This window comes from Eptesicus fuscus, chromosome 10 (genome assembly GCF_027574615.1).
Source record: "Eptesicus fuscus isolate TK198812 chromosome 10, DD_ASM_mEF_20220401, whole genome shotgun sequence".
Taxonomy (NCBI): domain Eukaryota; kingdom Metazoa; phylum Chordata; class Mammalia; order Chiroptera; family Vespertilionidae; genus Eptesicus; species Eptesicus fuscus.
This window is the reverse complement of record NC_072482.1, coordinates 87,297,162-87,310,521: the sequence shown is the minus strand read 5'-3', so window position 1 is coordinate 87,310,521 and position 13,360 is coordinate 87,297,162. Positions and strand designations below refer to the sequence as shown.

The 13,360-nt window shown below is 43.1% G+C and overlaps 1 protein-coding gene across 1 annotated transcript; it reads left to right on the top strand.

Moving 5' to 3' along the window:
- The first annotated feature begins 4,807 nt into the window (after nucleotides 1-4,807).
- Nucleotides 4,808-8,267, top strand: CALHM4 (calcium homeostasis modulator family member 4). The gene is made up of 2 exons (XM_008159434.3): nucleotides 4,808-5,365; nucleotides 7,881-8,267. The coding sequence occupies exons 1-2, from the start codon at nucleotides 4,808-4,810 to the stop codon at nucleotides 8,265-8,267; spliced, it is 945 nt and encodes a 314-aa protein (XP_008157656.2).
- Nucleotides 8,268-13,360: the final 5,093 nt, after the last annotated feature.

The window sequence follows — 13,360 nt, the reverse complement described above, 5'->3', positions numbered from 1 at the left end:
TCCAAATTTTAAAAACTTTTTTTTTTTCTGCACACACTGTAACTACGTTACAAAAAAATACTTTAGGGGTAGATTCACAAAAGCTACTAAGGTATGGTGACAGCACATTGATGGGCCCAGTATGGGGCAATTCTGGCTTCTGCATGAGAGATCCCTGCAAAAAGCATACACAAGTCCTGTGTACTTGGTGAGAGGGGAGAGATGGCACGGGAATCAATTTTACAAAACTCTACAGGTGTGGTACGGTGACATCAGGGCCACCATGAGAATAAACATCATGATGAAGTACTGCTCTTCTTCCGCCTGACGCTGGGTCTCACCTGTCCCCAGCCCTGCAGCCGGACCGCAGGGCTTCAGGAAGGCCCTGCCAGGGCTACTGGACAAAAGCACAGTCTGCACAAGCTCAGCGGGAGGCATGGCCTCCAGGACAGTGGTCTGCTGGTTTCCAGACTGTGAAATGCAGTTGCTGTAACAGGTGCAAATGGCACCAGGTGTCGGGCTGGTGGGGGTGGGGTCAGACCAAACCGGGGTTCAGCAACTTTGGTCCTTGGATTTTATATAAAAAGAAGTAGCCTGGGGCACACAAGGCTCACTTGGATCTTCATTTAAGTAGAAGAACGCAAGAGAAAAGTAAAAAAATAAAAAAATAAAATAAATAAAATAAAAAGTAGAAGAACGCAGGGAGGTTGTTTCAAACATGTACATGATCTATAATGACTGTCCTGGCAGCAAGCTAGAAACAAGAGTCATTTCAAAGTAATGCATAAGTTTCTCCTCTTTTATTAAGAGTTCTTTCAGTGTCCTAGGCCTGAATTTGGAAATAAGATGCATTCTTCAGGCTCATCATAGCTGCACTGCAGTGTCAGTCAACCCAAGTAAATGGTGAACTGGGCAACTCCCCTATGCTGTCCTTTGGGAGGTACATGGGCAGCTGAGTGGAGAAGCTAAAAGAGAAAATCTCCTAACCCGTCCGCCATATAATCACCATCTGAGGTCATCCACAAACTCTCAGACAAGGCGAAGCCACGTCCAGCTCTTGTAGGCAGCGGGAATGGCGCCAGGTGTTAGACCGGTGAAGTCAGACCAAACCTGGGCTCAGCAACCTCCGTACTTGGGTTCTGGCTAGGAAAGAATTCGGAGTCCAGACCCAAATTGAAAGAGAGCATTTACTGGGTGAATGACAGAGGTAGAAAAAGTAATTCCTAGAAGAAATGGGCTTAGGAAACAAGTTCTAGAGGTAAAGGGAGGGCTCCTGGAGCTTGAGAGTGAGGAGGCTAATGGGGCCTCCAGAGAGGGGGAAAGGGAAGGCAAGGCATGGGTGCGCTCCCGGGAGGAAGAGCACACTGGCTCCTCTGTCCTAAGGGCTCTAAGGGTGGAGATCTTAGGGGAGGCCCCAGGGGGAGATCTCAATGGAATATTCAGCAGGTGTGTCCTTTCTGGGTTGTGGTCTCCACTGATGGATTGGCTGGCAACAGGGCAGGGGGACATTATTCCATGCAGCTGGTCCCCACTTCAGCCTTAGCTGGTTTTATTGCTTATCTGGGCCTGGAGCTGAAACACAACTAGGATCTAGATGTTATCTTTAGGGAGGAAAGGTCAGGAGGTCCAATCACCCTGGGGGCTAGGTCCTACCCTACAATTGTCCTTTGCAGCTGGGGCTTTTCCACCCCGATGACCTTCTGTACCTGGCCCATGGTCCTTGCTCTGCTCACGTCTGTCCAACTGCCTACAACACAGCTACCATACATCTTCCCAGGAGCTTAAGATTTTTCAGGCTTTATGTGTAGCCTCGTTTTAGATATATTGCTTGTAAGTAACATGAACATTTTTAAATCACTCTACAGGTAAGTTTATTCCAGCTCTGGTGTGGCGGTTAACAGCATTATCCAGACCACCTGGGTCCTATCCTGGTTCTTCTATTCATCTCTGTGTGGCCCTGTACAATGTCCTTAATCTCTCTATACAGTACCTCAGTTTTCTCATTGGTAAAAAAAAAAAGCTGAGGACAATACTAGTACTTCATCATAGGGGGATTGTGGAGGGTAAATAAGATAAAGTTCTTAGAATAGTGCCTGCCATAGAGTAAGCAATCAGTAATTAATTGTTAGTTATTTAATTTTTTCGTGTGGAAATTGGTGTGTTTGGTCTCATTCCTACCATTATTTTGTGTTTTCTTTTTACCATCCTTTTCCCTTTATTTATTATCTCTTTTCCTATCAATATTCTCTTTTTTTCCTCTGTTTTTTTTACACTGTATTTCTATTACTTAATAATTCTACTTAAAATTTTACTACTGTATTAAGATATAATTGATATGCAATTTGATGAGTTTTGACCTACGTATACAACCGTGAAGCCATCAAATCAATCAATATAATTGACATTTCCATCACTGTTTTAATTGTGTTATCTTAGATTCACTAATGGGCAAGGTCATTTACATCTCCTGTACGATCCAGAGCCCATACTCTGAGGCACCTTCTTATCTGTCATACAACAAGCCAATATTTCCCCTACTCGGAATCAGCCCAGGTCCTGGTACCAGACAAGTAGTGACAGCCCCTGTGCCCCAAAGCCCGCCAGGATTCTTTGAACTACCCAGCCTTAGGCTGGCTTCTCTGCCCTATCTTACCTCTCCCATGGAAACACCAGTAAAAGCTCTGGCCTAAGCTTTCCACTCTTTCTGCCTCCTGACCAAACTTGGTGTTTCTCCATGTGGCCGTGGGTAGCCTGGCATGCCCCTTTCTCTGGGTAAATGTAAGTAATAAATTCTTTTTTTCAGTGATATTGGCCTCTCTGTGTCATCATGCAATCATCTCCATAAATTAAAATCCTGCTGGTACAAATTGATACAATGCCCCCAAGCTTTCTCATGCCTCTTGGTAATCTCTCTTCCCATTTCTCCTCCCCCATTACCTAGGCAAGCGCTGGTCTATTTTCTGTCAGTACAGATGAAGTTACACTTTTTAGAATTTTATATAGTCATACATTATGTATTCCTTCCCTTGAATTTTTTATTTAGGAAATGATTCTGAATTCATTCTTGTTATTGTATTATTTCCAGTTTGCAGCTATTATAAGTAAAACTGCTATGGACATTCATGTACAAGCTTTCTTGTGAACATATGCTTTCATTCTCTTGAGCAAATACCTAGGAGATAAATGAGTGTGTTATACAGTGGATGTAGAGTTAACTTTTAAAGAAACTGCAGTTCTCCAATTTTACATTCCTACCATCAGTGTATGAAGGTTGCAGTTACTCTGCAATCCTCACCAACATTTGGTATGGTCAGTATTTTTTATTTTGGCTATTTTAGTAGTCATATATTATTATAACCATGTGTTGTCTTAGTTGTATCTTTTAAAGAGTAGTTATTTCTATATCTTATAATTAAAGGAACATCTTAAGAATATCATATTTGTATTCATCGTTATTTTTTACTCCATGTCTTTCCTCAGAGTTCATTTTCTCCTTGCTGAAAATATATGTTAACGATCCTCTTACTGAGGTTCTGTGGGCAGCAAATTGTCTTAGTTTTATGTGTTTTTATTTCGCTCTGTCTTGAAGGACAGTTTACCTGGTATTAAGTTACTCTGCATATATTGTCTCTGGTCTCTGTTGTTGCTGATTAGAGTCTCCTGCTAGTCTATTGTCAGTCTTTCATAGGTTATGTATCTCCTCTTTCTGCTAGCTTTTAAGAATATCTCTTCATTTTCCACATTCTGCAGTTTTACTATGGTGTGTCTATATGTGGATTTATCTTTACACTATTCATAACATCTAACACCACTCTGATGTGAGAACTTTCTTTGATTCTGCAAAATTCTCATTTATTTCTCTTCAAATAAACAGATCATGGAGTTGCTTAATTTGTCTTCTATTTTCTTTCATTGGTTTTTTAAAAAAATATGTTATTTGTCTTTTTGTATTGCACTTTGGATGAATTTCTCAGCATTATGTTTCAATTCACACATTATGTATTTAATCATGTCCAGTTGAGAGTTTCTTTGAAAACAGAAACTTATATCTTATTCACTTTTTATAAGCCCAACCAAGCCTAGTCAGGTGACTTTTATATAGAAGTTATTTAAAAAAATGATCATTTTATTTCTTCTTTATATATAATTTTATTAATATCCAAATATTACATTTCCATAGAACAAAATACATTATGTAAATAAATTTACAACTTAATTTATAAAGCAACACATTATTATATTAGATTCTGTCAATCCAAATAGATTTTTATGCAAAGTTAGAATGCTTTTGTTGTGATTCGGCTTTAGGGGTACCCAAACCTTGTTCTGCTCTTTTTGGGAAAGTTTTTGGAATCTTCTGGCAGAACTCTTGGGTTACGGACATTCCAGACAGCCGTGAATTTTGGATCACTTTAGGTTTTTTATAATTTCCATCATTTTTTATGCCATATCCCTGAACTAGTAGAAAGGTAAGAACGTTCTCTGTTTTGCTTCCCCTGCTCTATGAGCATTTTGTGTCAGCACATGGAATGATGCAGCAGTTTGCTTTGTAAGCAAGCTGTCCTCTCTTCAGTGGGAAGATACACCAAAGAAGTTAGTCCTTCTCTCATACCAGAGGAAACCTCTTTCCATTTCTCCCAGCTGTCATCTGAATGAAGTGCATTTATTAGGTTAGGACTCCCAAGGTGCACAAGGAAAGATGCTAGGATCCTTTCAACATGACTGACACAACCAGTTCAACCAGTAAGACCCCATAAAATGGTTATAGCTCGAGAAGTCTAATGATCAGAAAGGGCTCCGAGCTGATCCGTGGAAGAGCTTCCCGATGATGGGCCCAACTCTCAACAGTATCGCGTCTTCTCTGCAGAGAAGTGGAACATGGATCAATTCTTTAATTGCTGCTTTGACTCTTGGCGGGCAGCAGCTCTTCTCCTCTTTCACATTCAGATGTCCGTGTCAGGTTGGGAAAAACTTCTACTATGGTTCTGCTTTCCTAGTCATTCCTGCCTTGATCCTGCTGGCTGCTGGCTATGCTCTGAGAAGCCAGATGTGGACAATTTCGAGGGAGTACTGCTGCCACTGTGGCCCTCCACCCCGGAGAATCGGCCTCCTGGAGCGCAAGCTGGCTTGCCTCCGGTTCTTCAGCATCACCGGCAGGGCACTCGTTGCTCCATTGACGTGGCTGGTGTCCACCCTGATGACGGGCACCTACTACGAATGCGCAGCGAGTGAATTTGTGACTGTGGACCCTTACCCGGTGTTTGACAACATCAGTGCCAGCAAACGGGAAGAGATCTTGGCTGGGTTTCCATGCTGCAAATCAGCTCCATCTGACATGGTCCCGGTGAGAGACGAAGTAGCTCTTCTGCACAGATACCAGTCACAAGTAAGTTCTTGATTTTTTTTTTTTTCTGTTATCCTCTCCTATATTAACTATCGTGGGAAACATTCCGCATCCTGCTGCTTCTCATATTGTCTGTTTATAGAACACAAACTAGGTGTCAATCATCAAAGTGATTTCTGCTGAAGCAGCTATATAAATACAGTTAGGATATTGGGCTTTGGGATCACAGACCTGGGGTTAAGTCTTGCTTTGCTGTTTAGTAACCTGAAAAACCTTAAGCAAGTTAGGTAACTTTATCCATGCTTCACTTTTCTCAGATGTAAAATGGGTATATTAATGGGATCAACTGCATAGGGTCAGTGTGAGGAATAGGTCAGCTAATATATCTAAAGCGCTCAGTACTGTGTCCAGAATCTCTATCTGTAAAAACAATGAATTTTAGATATTGTTATTAAAATTATTATTACCGCCGAAACCGGTTTGGCTCAGTGGATAGAGCGTCGGTCTGCGGACTGGAAGGTCCCAGGTTCGATTCCAGTCAAGGGCATGTACCTTGGTTGTGGGCACATCCCCAGTAGGAGGTGTGCAGGAGGCAGCTGGTCTATGTCTCTCTCTCTCTTTTTTTTTTATTTTATATTTTATTGATTTTTTACAGAGAGGGACAGAGAGTTAGAAACATCGATGAGAGAGAAACATCGATGAGCTGCCTCTTGCACACCCCCTACAGGGGATGTGCCTGCAACCAAGGTACATGCCCCTAACCGGAATCGAACCTGGGACCCTTGAGTCCGCAGGCCGACGCTCTATCCACTGAGCCAAACCGGTTTCGGCTGTCTCTCTCTCTTTGATGTTTCTAACTCTCTATCCCTCTCCCTTCCTCTCTGTGAAAAATCAATATAATATATTTTAAAAAATTATTATTACCATATGACTACATTTTATCTTGCTACATATATATTCTTAAATATGAATTCTTATAAATTAAAATATCTAAAATGACAGGAAGCTTAAATATAGTTAAAAATAAACAACAATGATGGTCTTAAATTGAGCGTCCTGAGACAGGTTTGTGTGAGAAGGGGATGAGGGAGTGGGAGGAAGGCCCGAACCACTTTCCACCTGTCTCCTAGAACCCTGTGAATCCACACTTGTGAGGTTTCCCCAACTCTTTCTGCTCTTATCTTCCTGTCTTATTCCCTTATTGGAACTCTCCTCAACTTCTTGCATCTGTTGAACTCCTCTTTAATGATTTAAGTTGTGAGCATCACCTCCTCTGAGAGGTATTCCCTGATACTCTTCTCCTTGAAACAAGTTCATTTCTCTTCCATTGTGCTCCCCCAAAACCCTGTGCTTACACGTATCAAAAAAATGACACATTTTACCATATTTCTTGGATTGTTCTTTTGTCTCTCTCTTTAGGCTTAAAGACTGCAGAAAGAACGAATGTATCTTAAATTATTCACAACCAAGCACCATGCACAGCACATGGTGGAGGTCAACCTGGGGCTCAATAAATGGCAGCTGATGGATTAATGGGCGTCTGAGATGGCCTTTCCTCCACCATGCTAGCCTCTATTAAGTTTAATTGTGATGAGCACGTTGTAGGTTTTAGCCTCCGCAGAGCGTAGCTATCTTAGGGTACACACTGTAATCCCAGGCCTGGTGGTGAATAACAAACTGTGGAAGAGACCTTCACCTTCCAGACTAGAGCTGCCTACTGCTGGCTTCCCCAAATGTATGACACTTGTGTCTCTCACTTTATGTAATAACTGCTGAATATTGAAAAGAAGAAGAATTAAAGGAGTTGGGGGGCGGGCGAGGATTGTAAGAGTAGAAAACAGCCATTCACATCAATCTTCAATGGTGGAAACTAGATAGTTACAAATAAAATCTAGTTCATTTTCCTTTCAAAGTATATTTCAAAAACAAGTCGTAAAACTAGCCAGCAAATGACTATTTGAAGGGAGAGGAAAAGGAAAACGATAAGTTGTTATACATTTAGGGACATAAGAGTCTGCTCACTGACTTTCTTCTTTGGTCATAAAAAAATAAAAGGAAAGAGCAACTCAGGAAGAAATATTAATGAATACTTGTTGGCACATCATTGAAGATGCCTTAGGAGGCTACCATTATTATCTATCATATCATTTTCATTACCATCATTATCAAGTACTTATTAAGCCCCCAGAGAATGCATGGGCCTGTACCTGATGGTTGAAAAGTAAGGTTGAGCTAAAAGCAAAGAACATACTTTATGTACCTTTATGCAAGGTAGTTGGTGGGTTATAGGGTCTGCTACTTCAAGGACAACACTTAGAATTCATTCAAAACCCTTTGTAATCCAAAAACCAAGTTGAAATGGTTGGGCCTGTACCCCCATCATACCCATATCCATATCAAATGATCATCACCTTGTTGGTATGTTAAAAACTAGGAAAAAAAACACACCTTGTCCACAGTTGGGTCCTGTTTTGTGGGAATCCCTCCTACCATGGCTATTTCTTGAATATTCGAAGCATTGATGCTTTCTGTTTTCCTTTTAAATAATTACATGAAGATGCTGGGCTGGATTTTGATCACCTTGGCGACCATCACGACCCTCGTGTCCTGCTGCTTGGCGAGGTGCTGCTCTCCCCTCACCTCTCTGCAGCACTGCTACTGGGCCAACCACCTCCGCAATGAGAAGGAGCTCTTTGAGCAAGCTGCCGAGCAGCACTCACGCCTCCTCATCACGCAGCGCCTGAGGAAGCTATTTGGCTTTGTTCCTGGAAATGAAGATGTCAAGCACATCCGCATTCCTTCGTGTCAGGACTGGAGAGACATTTCAGCACCCAGTCTCCTCTGTGTGGGCGATGACTTGCAAGGTCACTATAGCTTCCTTGGAGGCCAGGTGGATGAGGCTAATGAGGAAAGCGCAGCAGGAGGTATTGAATTAAAACCTTGATTATAGCACCTCTCCCAGTTCAGGTTGCTTAACACATACTTTATTCTTACGATGATGGAGTTTCAATGTAATTCCTTTATTTTTTACTCTCTCTTCTATTATGTGTTTACAAAAGTCCATGCAAAACGCCATTTCCAAAATCAAATTGTCTGATAATTGTGCCAATGTCTCTTTTTGAAATTTCATGGATGGTCTGATAATGCCTATATTTGTCTTATTAAACCAAAACGGAGTTTGGAGTTGTATCACCATTTGAATCTTGGTTCTGTTATTTAATAGCTGTGCAAAAATTACTATTTTTAGTGCCATTTCATTGTCTGCCCATAGTAGCTACCTCACAGAGCTGTTGTAAGGATTAAATATGGTAACACAAGCAAAGGGCACAGCACAGTGGCTTTCCTAAATAAGTTCTAACAAATGTTACCTTCTCCCTCCTCTTTGCATTTCATGTCTTGTATCACTATTTTCCCTGTCTCTATTTTCTGTTTTTTTTTTGTTTGTTTGTTTTTTTTTATTTTTTGTTCCTTCTATCTCTACATGCAGAAACTTTTCACTACTTCTGCCTCTACACTTACATATCTGACCTTTTGGAAACCAGGATTAAAAGTCCGTTCACGGTGACATGTAAGGGAGAAGCCCATTGGTGAAGGTCATCCTGCCATCACCAGGGAAAGATGATGCATTGTTGTATCATCATTAGCATCATAAGTACTATTTGTAGCACCTCTGTCCTGGGAGCATTTTTATAGCTATGACATAGAAAGTTGTGCTTTTTCATTAATTGCAACTTTGCATTCAAAATCCATTTGAGGCCGAGACCGGTTTGGCTCAGTGGATGGAGCGTCGGCCTGCGGACTGAAGGGTCCCGGGTTCGATTCCGGTCGGGGGCATGTGCCTTGGTTGTGGGCGCATCCCCAGGAGGGGGTGTGCAGGAGGCGGCTCGTCGATGTTTCTCTCTCATCGATGTTTCTGGCTCTCTATCCCTCTCTCTTCCTCACTGTAATAAATCAATAAAATATATATTTAAAAAAAAAAAATCCATTTGAGGAAGCAAGACTGTAACCTATATTTGCATACTCATTATCTACAACTCCAAAAGGGGAGACCTACCTGAGTTTCCTGTGTGACTTTGCATTTCTAATATTTGACAGTTTTCTAACTGATCTTGATTATTTCTGATATATCCAGTGTCTTGTGCCTGATTTTTGCCACATTCACATGGGCAACTGGGTCATTGGCCAAAATAAGCAAAATGAGGGCTTTTATTTCTTTAAACCAAAACAGTGACTGCTTACTGGGCAATGGACCCAATGCCAATAGTGAAGCTGATGTTCAAGATTCAGAGAAGTCAAGCCATTTGCCAAAGGCCACACACTTATAAGTGATGGAACCAGAATCCAGTAGCCTGATGTCTGACCATGCACTCGACTGCAGCACAGCAACAGAAGGCAGAGTATAAAATTTCCAGGGCCTTGTAGGTGTAATTGTTCAATGACTAACTAAAACATCCTGAGTTCCAACAAGATGCCGTATCACATCGGAGTCCCTCTTTTTCCACATCCACTGGACCTGCATGTACAAGGGCTCACCTTCAAGGCACTGTGCTTCCTAGCAAAGTGACGTTTCCATGCTCAATGAGGCATAACTTTGGATCTGAGCCACGCAACAGCCAGTAGCACTGATTCTATTAGCCACAGACTACACGCTGGACCGGAAAGCTCGGGTATTCTCTTTCTCATGCAGGGAGTGGCAGAACACTATAATCCATCCGTTTGTTTTCAATAAGCCATCGTTTAAAGGGTCAAAATGAATGTCAGGAAATCATACTCTCTCATCATTCATGTGGTCTTATACAAGTCAATCACTCTGGGACTTAATTATCCCTGACCAGAGACAGCGGCGGGTGATTAAATTGTGGGAGTGGGTGATTAAACTATTTTGAGTCCTGGACCCCTTCAAAGAGCCATTCTGGGAAAAGCTATTTTGAGAAAATATCCAGAAAAACTGCGTGCACACACACACATACACACACACACCACACACACAGGCTCATATACCTCAGAGTTTGAATACTGTGGTAGGCTGACTAACGGCTTCCCCAAAGGTGTTCATGTTCCAATCCCTGGAACTTGGGAACGTTACTTTATCATTTTTATGGCAAAAGAGACAATGCAGATGTGAAGTTAAGGATCTCGAGATGGGGATATTATCCTGGACTCTCCTGGTGGGACCGATGTAATCACAAGTCCTTATAAGAGGGCCACAGGAGGAATCAGTGTCAGAGTGAAGGCAGAGTAGCAACAGAAGAGGAGTGTGGAGGGCTGTGAGAGTGATGCCTGAGAAATTCACCACTGCTGGCTGTGAAGATGAAGGGGGGTCATGAGCCAATATATACTGTTCTTACAGGACTCTGAGATTTTTTTTTCAATATATTTCTTTATTGATTTCAGAGAGGAAGGGAGAAGGAGAGAGAGACAGAAACATCAATGATGAGAGAGAATCATTGATGGGCTGCCTCCTGCATGCCCCCTGTTGGGGATGGAGCCCGCATCCCAGGCATGTGCCCTTGGCCGGAATGGAACCTGGGACCCTTGAGTCGGCAGGCTGATGCTCTATCCACTGAGCCAAGCCGGCTAGGGCAAATCTGCCTTGTTTTAAGCCACTACATTTGTGGCAACTTGTTAGAATGGCAATAGGAAATGAATACACATACCAACACATTTCCATTTATGGACACACAAGCCTGTCATGAATGACACCCTCTGGATTAAGACCTCTTCAAGGTAATTTCTAGGACAAGCATTCTGATTCTACATGCACTGATGCTCCGCCCTAGGCAAAACCATTGCTCCTGTAAATTAAATAAATGTACCTATAATGTTATAAAACACACTGCATTCTAATATTTTAAGGTGGTTTAAAGTGCAACCCGGGCATGTGCCCTTGACAGGAATCGAACCTGGGACCCTTCAGTCCAGCACTCTTATCGACTGAGCCAAACCGGCTAGGGCTATTATAAAATATTTTATAATGTGGACATATTCCATTGGAAATGTGAGAAAACAAATGCCAAAGGGGAAAAAAAAAACCCCACTAATCTGTATCTATGAGGTGCTTTATTGTATATTACATTTAATAAATCCAGAGTAATCGGCTTTTTGTTGATTTTCACTTTGAAATAATTCGAATTTGAGAAAGCTGCCTACAAAATAAGCATCTTTACCCCAGTAATAATGTAATAGATCCCATGAGATCTGTATGTTGTTGGGTCAAAAGTCATCCAAGCATTCACTGGCAGAGCTGGAACAGTAAAATCTCGTAGGCAGTTCAGTGGTGCCTGCCGTCAGGGCGTTCTGCCTCCTTCTCCTGCTTTTCTAGGACTCGCCCACGTGCGCCAGTCCCTTCCTCGCCCAGTGCTCTCCGAGCCCCCTCCCCGAGCTTGGCGAGCCCGGGGCATTCCGACCAGCGGTGCCAACACCGTCTACCGCACCCAAACGCGCCGGGGTGGCCGCCGCTCCGTGGCTCGGTGCGCCGCGACGCGGGCACCCACCGTGCCAGCACCCGCGCGGGCTGCGCGCCTCCGACCCGCCGTCCGTCCGCTGGGGTGGCGCGTCTAAGCCTCCCCGGGCTCACCATGGCCCTCACCATGGCCCTCCAATCGCCGTCCTCGGGTCTCTGACGGGGTGGAGAAGCTGCGCTCTCCCAGGCTGGCCAAGGGCAGTCGTGGCACCAGGATCAGACCGCTCCTCCGGCTCCGCCTTTAGGGGCGGCCAGAATTTGAACTCCGGCTCACCTCCTTCACTCGCACAGCTCTGGTCTAAGTCATCATCGTCGTCTTTGGCTTAGATTATTGCCATAACCTCCTAACTGGTCTCCGTACTTCAGGCTTTGTCCCGCTGACATATATTTACACTTGGAAGCTAAAGTCATGTAGGCAGATTGTCCCTCTTCCCGCGAAACCCTCCAATGACCCTACGCGACCTGTAACCTCACCCCCATCCCCACCCAGTTCCCTGTGCACCGGCCACACAGGCTTCCAAAATACCCAGTGGGCTCCCGGCGGAGGAGCTCTGCCTTGTTCCCTCCGCCCAGAAGCTCGTTAGCCGGTGACAAACCCTTCATCTATCGGAACGGAGGTATCCAGGGAAATAAGCACCGAGCATTTGCAAAGAGACTTCGTGCATTGATTGTCATCATCTTCAGAAGAGTTCCTGCTTCTCCCCCTCAAAGTTTAAAAGAATGCCCCATCAACCCTTAATACTTAAGTACTAAAGTGTATCTGAATGTTTGTTTTAATGCATTCCTCTGCTATACGGAAGCTATACTTCCTAGCACAAGATCAAGATGCCCTCCAGTCCATGGGACATGTTCATTTTAGGATGATGCAAGAGCCCTGACTGGTTTGGCTCAGTGGATAGAGCATCGGCCTGCGGACTGAAGGGTCCCAGGTTCGATTCCGGTCAAGGGCATGTACCTTGGTTGTGGGCACATCCCCAGTAGGGAGTGTGCAGGAGGCAGCTGATTGATGTCTCTTTCATAGATGTTTCTAATTTTCTATCCCTCTCCCATCCTCTCTGTAAAAAAATCAGTAAAATATATATAAAAAAAAAAAAGAATGATGAAAGAAAACCTGAGAGCCTCATCATTGGGGACCTTATTACAAATTGCTGTTTCCCCCACTACACAAGTGAAACCTGCTTTCATACAGAAAACAAAACAAAGGGAAATATAAAAAAGTGTGAAAAATCTCCTAATGTTGGGGTATTTTCTTGTATTTCCCGCTTTTTTTTTTTTACTTAACCATGTTCCTTTATTATAAACATAGTTACTTAATAATCTTCTCATAAAAGTAACATGTTAAGCCACTTGCTTAGCTTTTGCCACTATGGCTCTTTGAAAAACTTCTTTGTAACTGATGCGATGAACTTACAGATGACAAACATGTATCCATTTGAAGCACATTCCTCGGCTTTATTTTCCCAAGCCAAAGGTCCTGAACAATTTTCCGAGTACGGACACTTTCACATGGCTTCTCAGACCTGTGACTGACCTCTCCACCCTCTTGATCCATTCACAGAAACACGCCATCACGG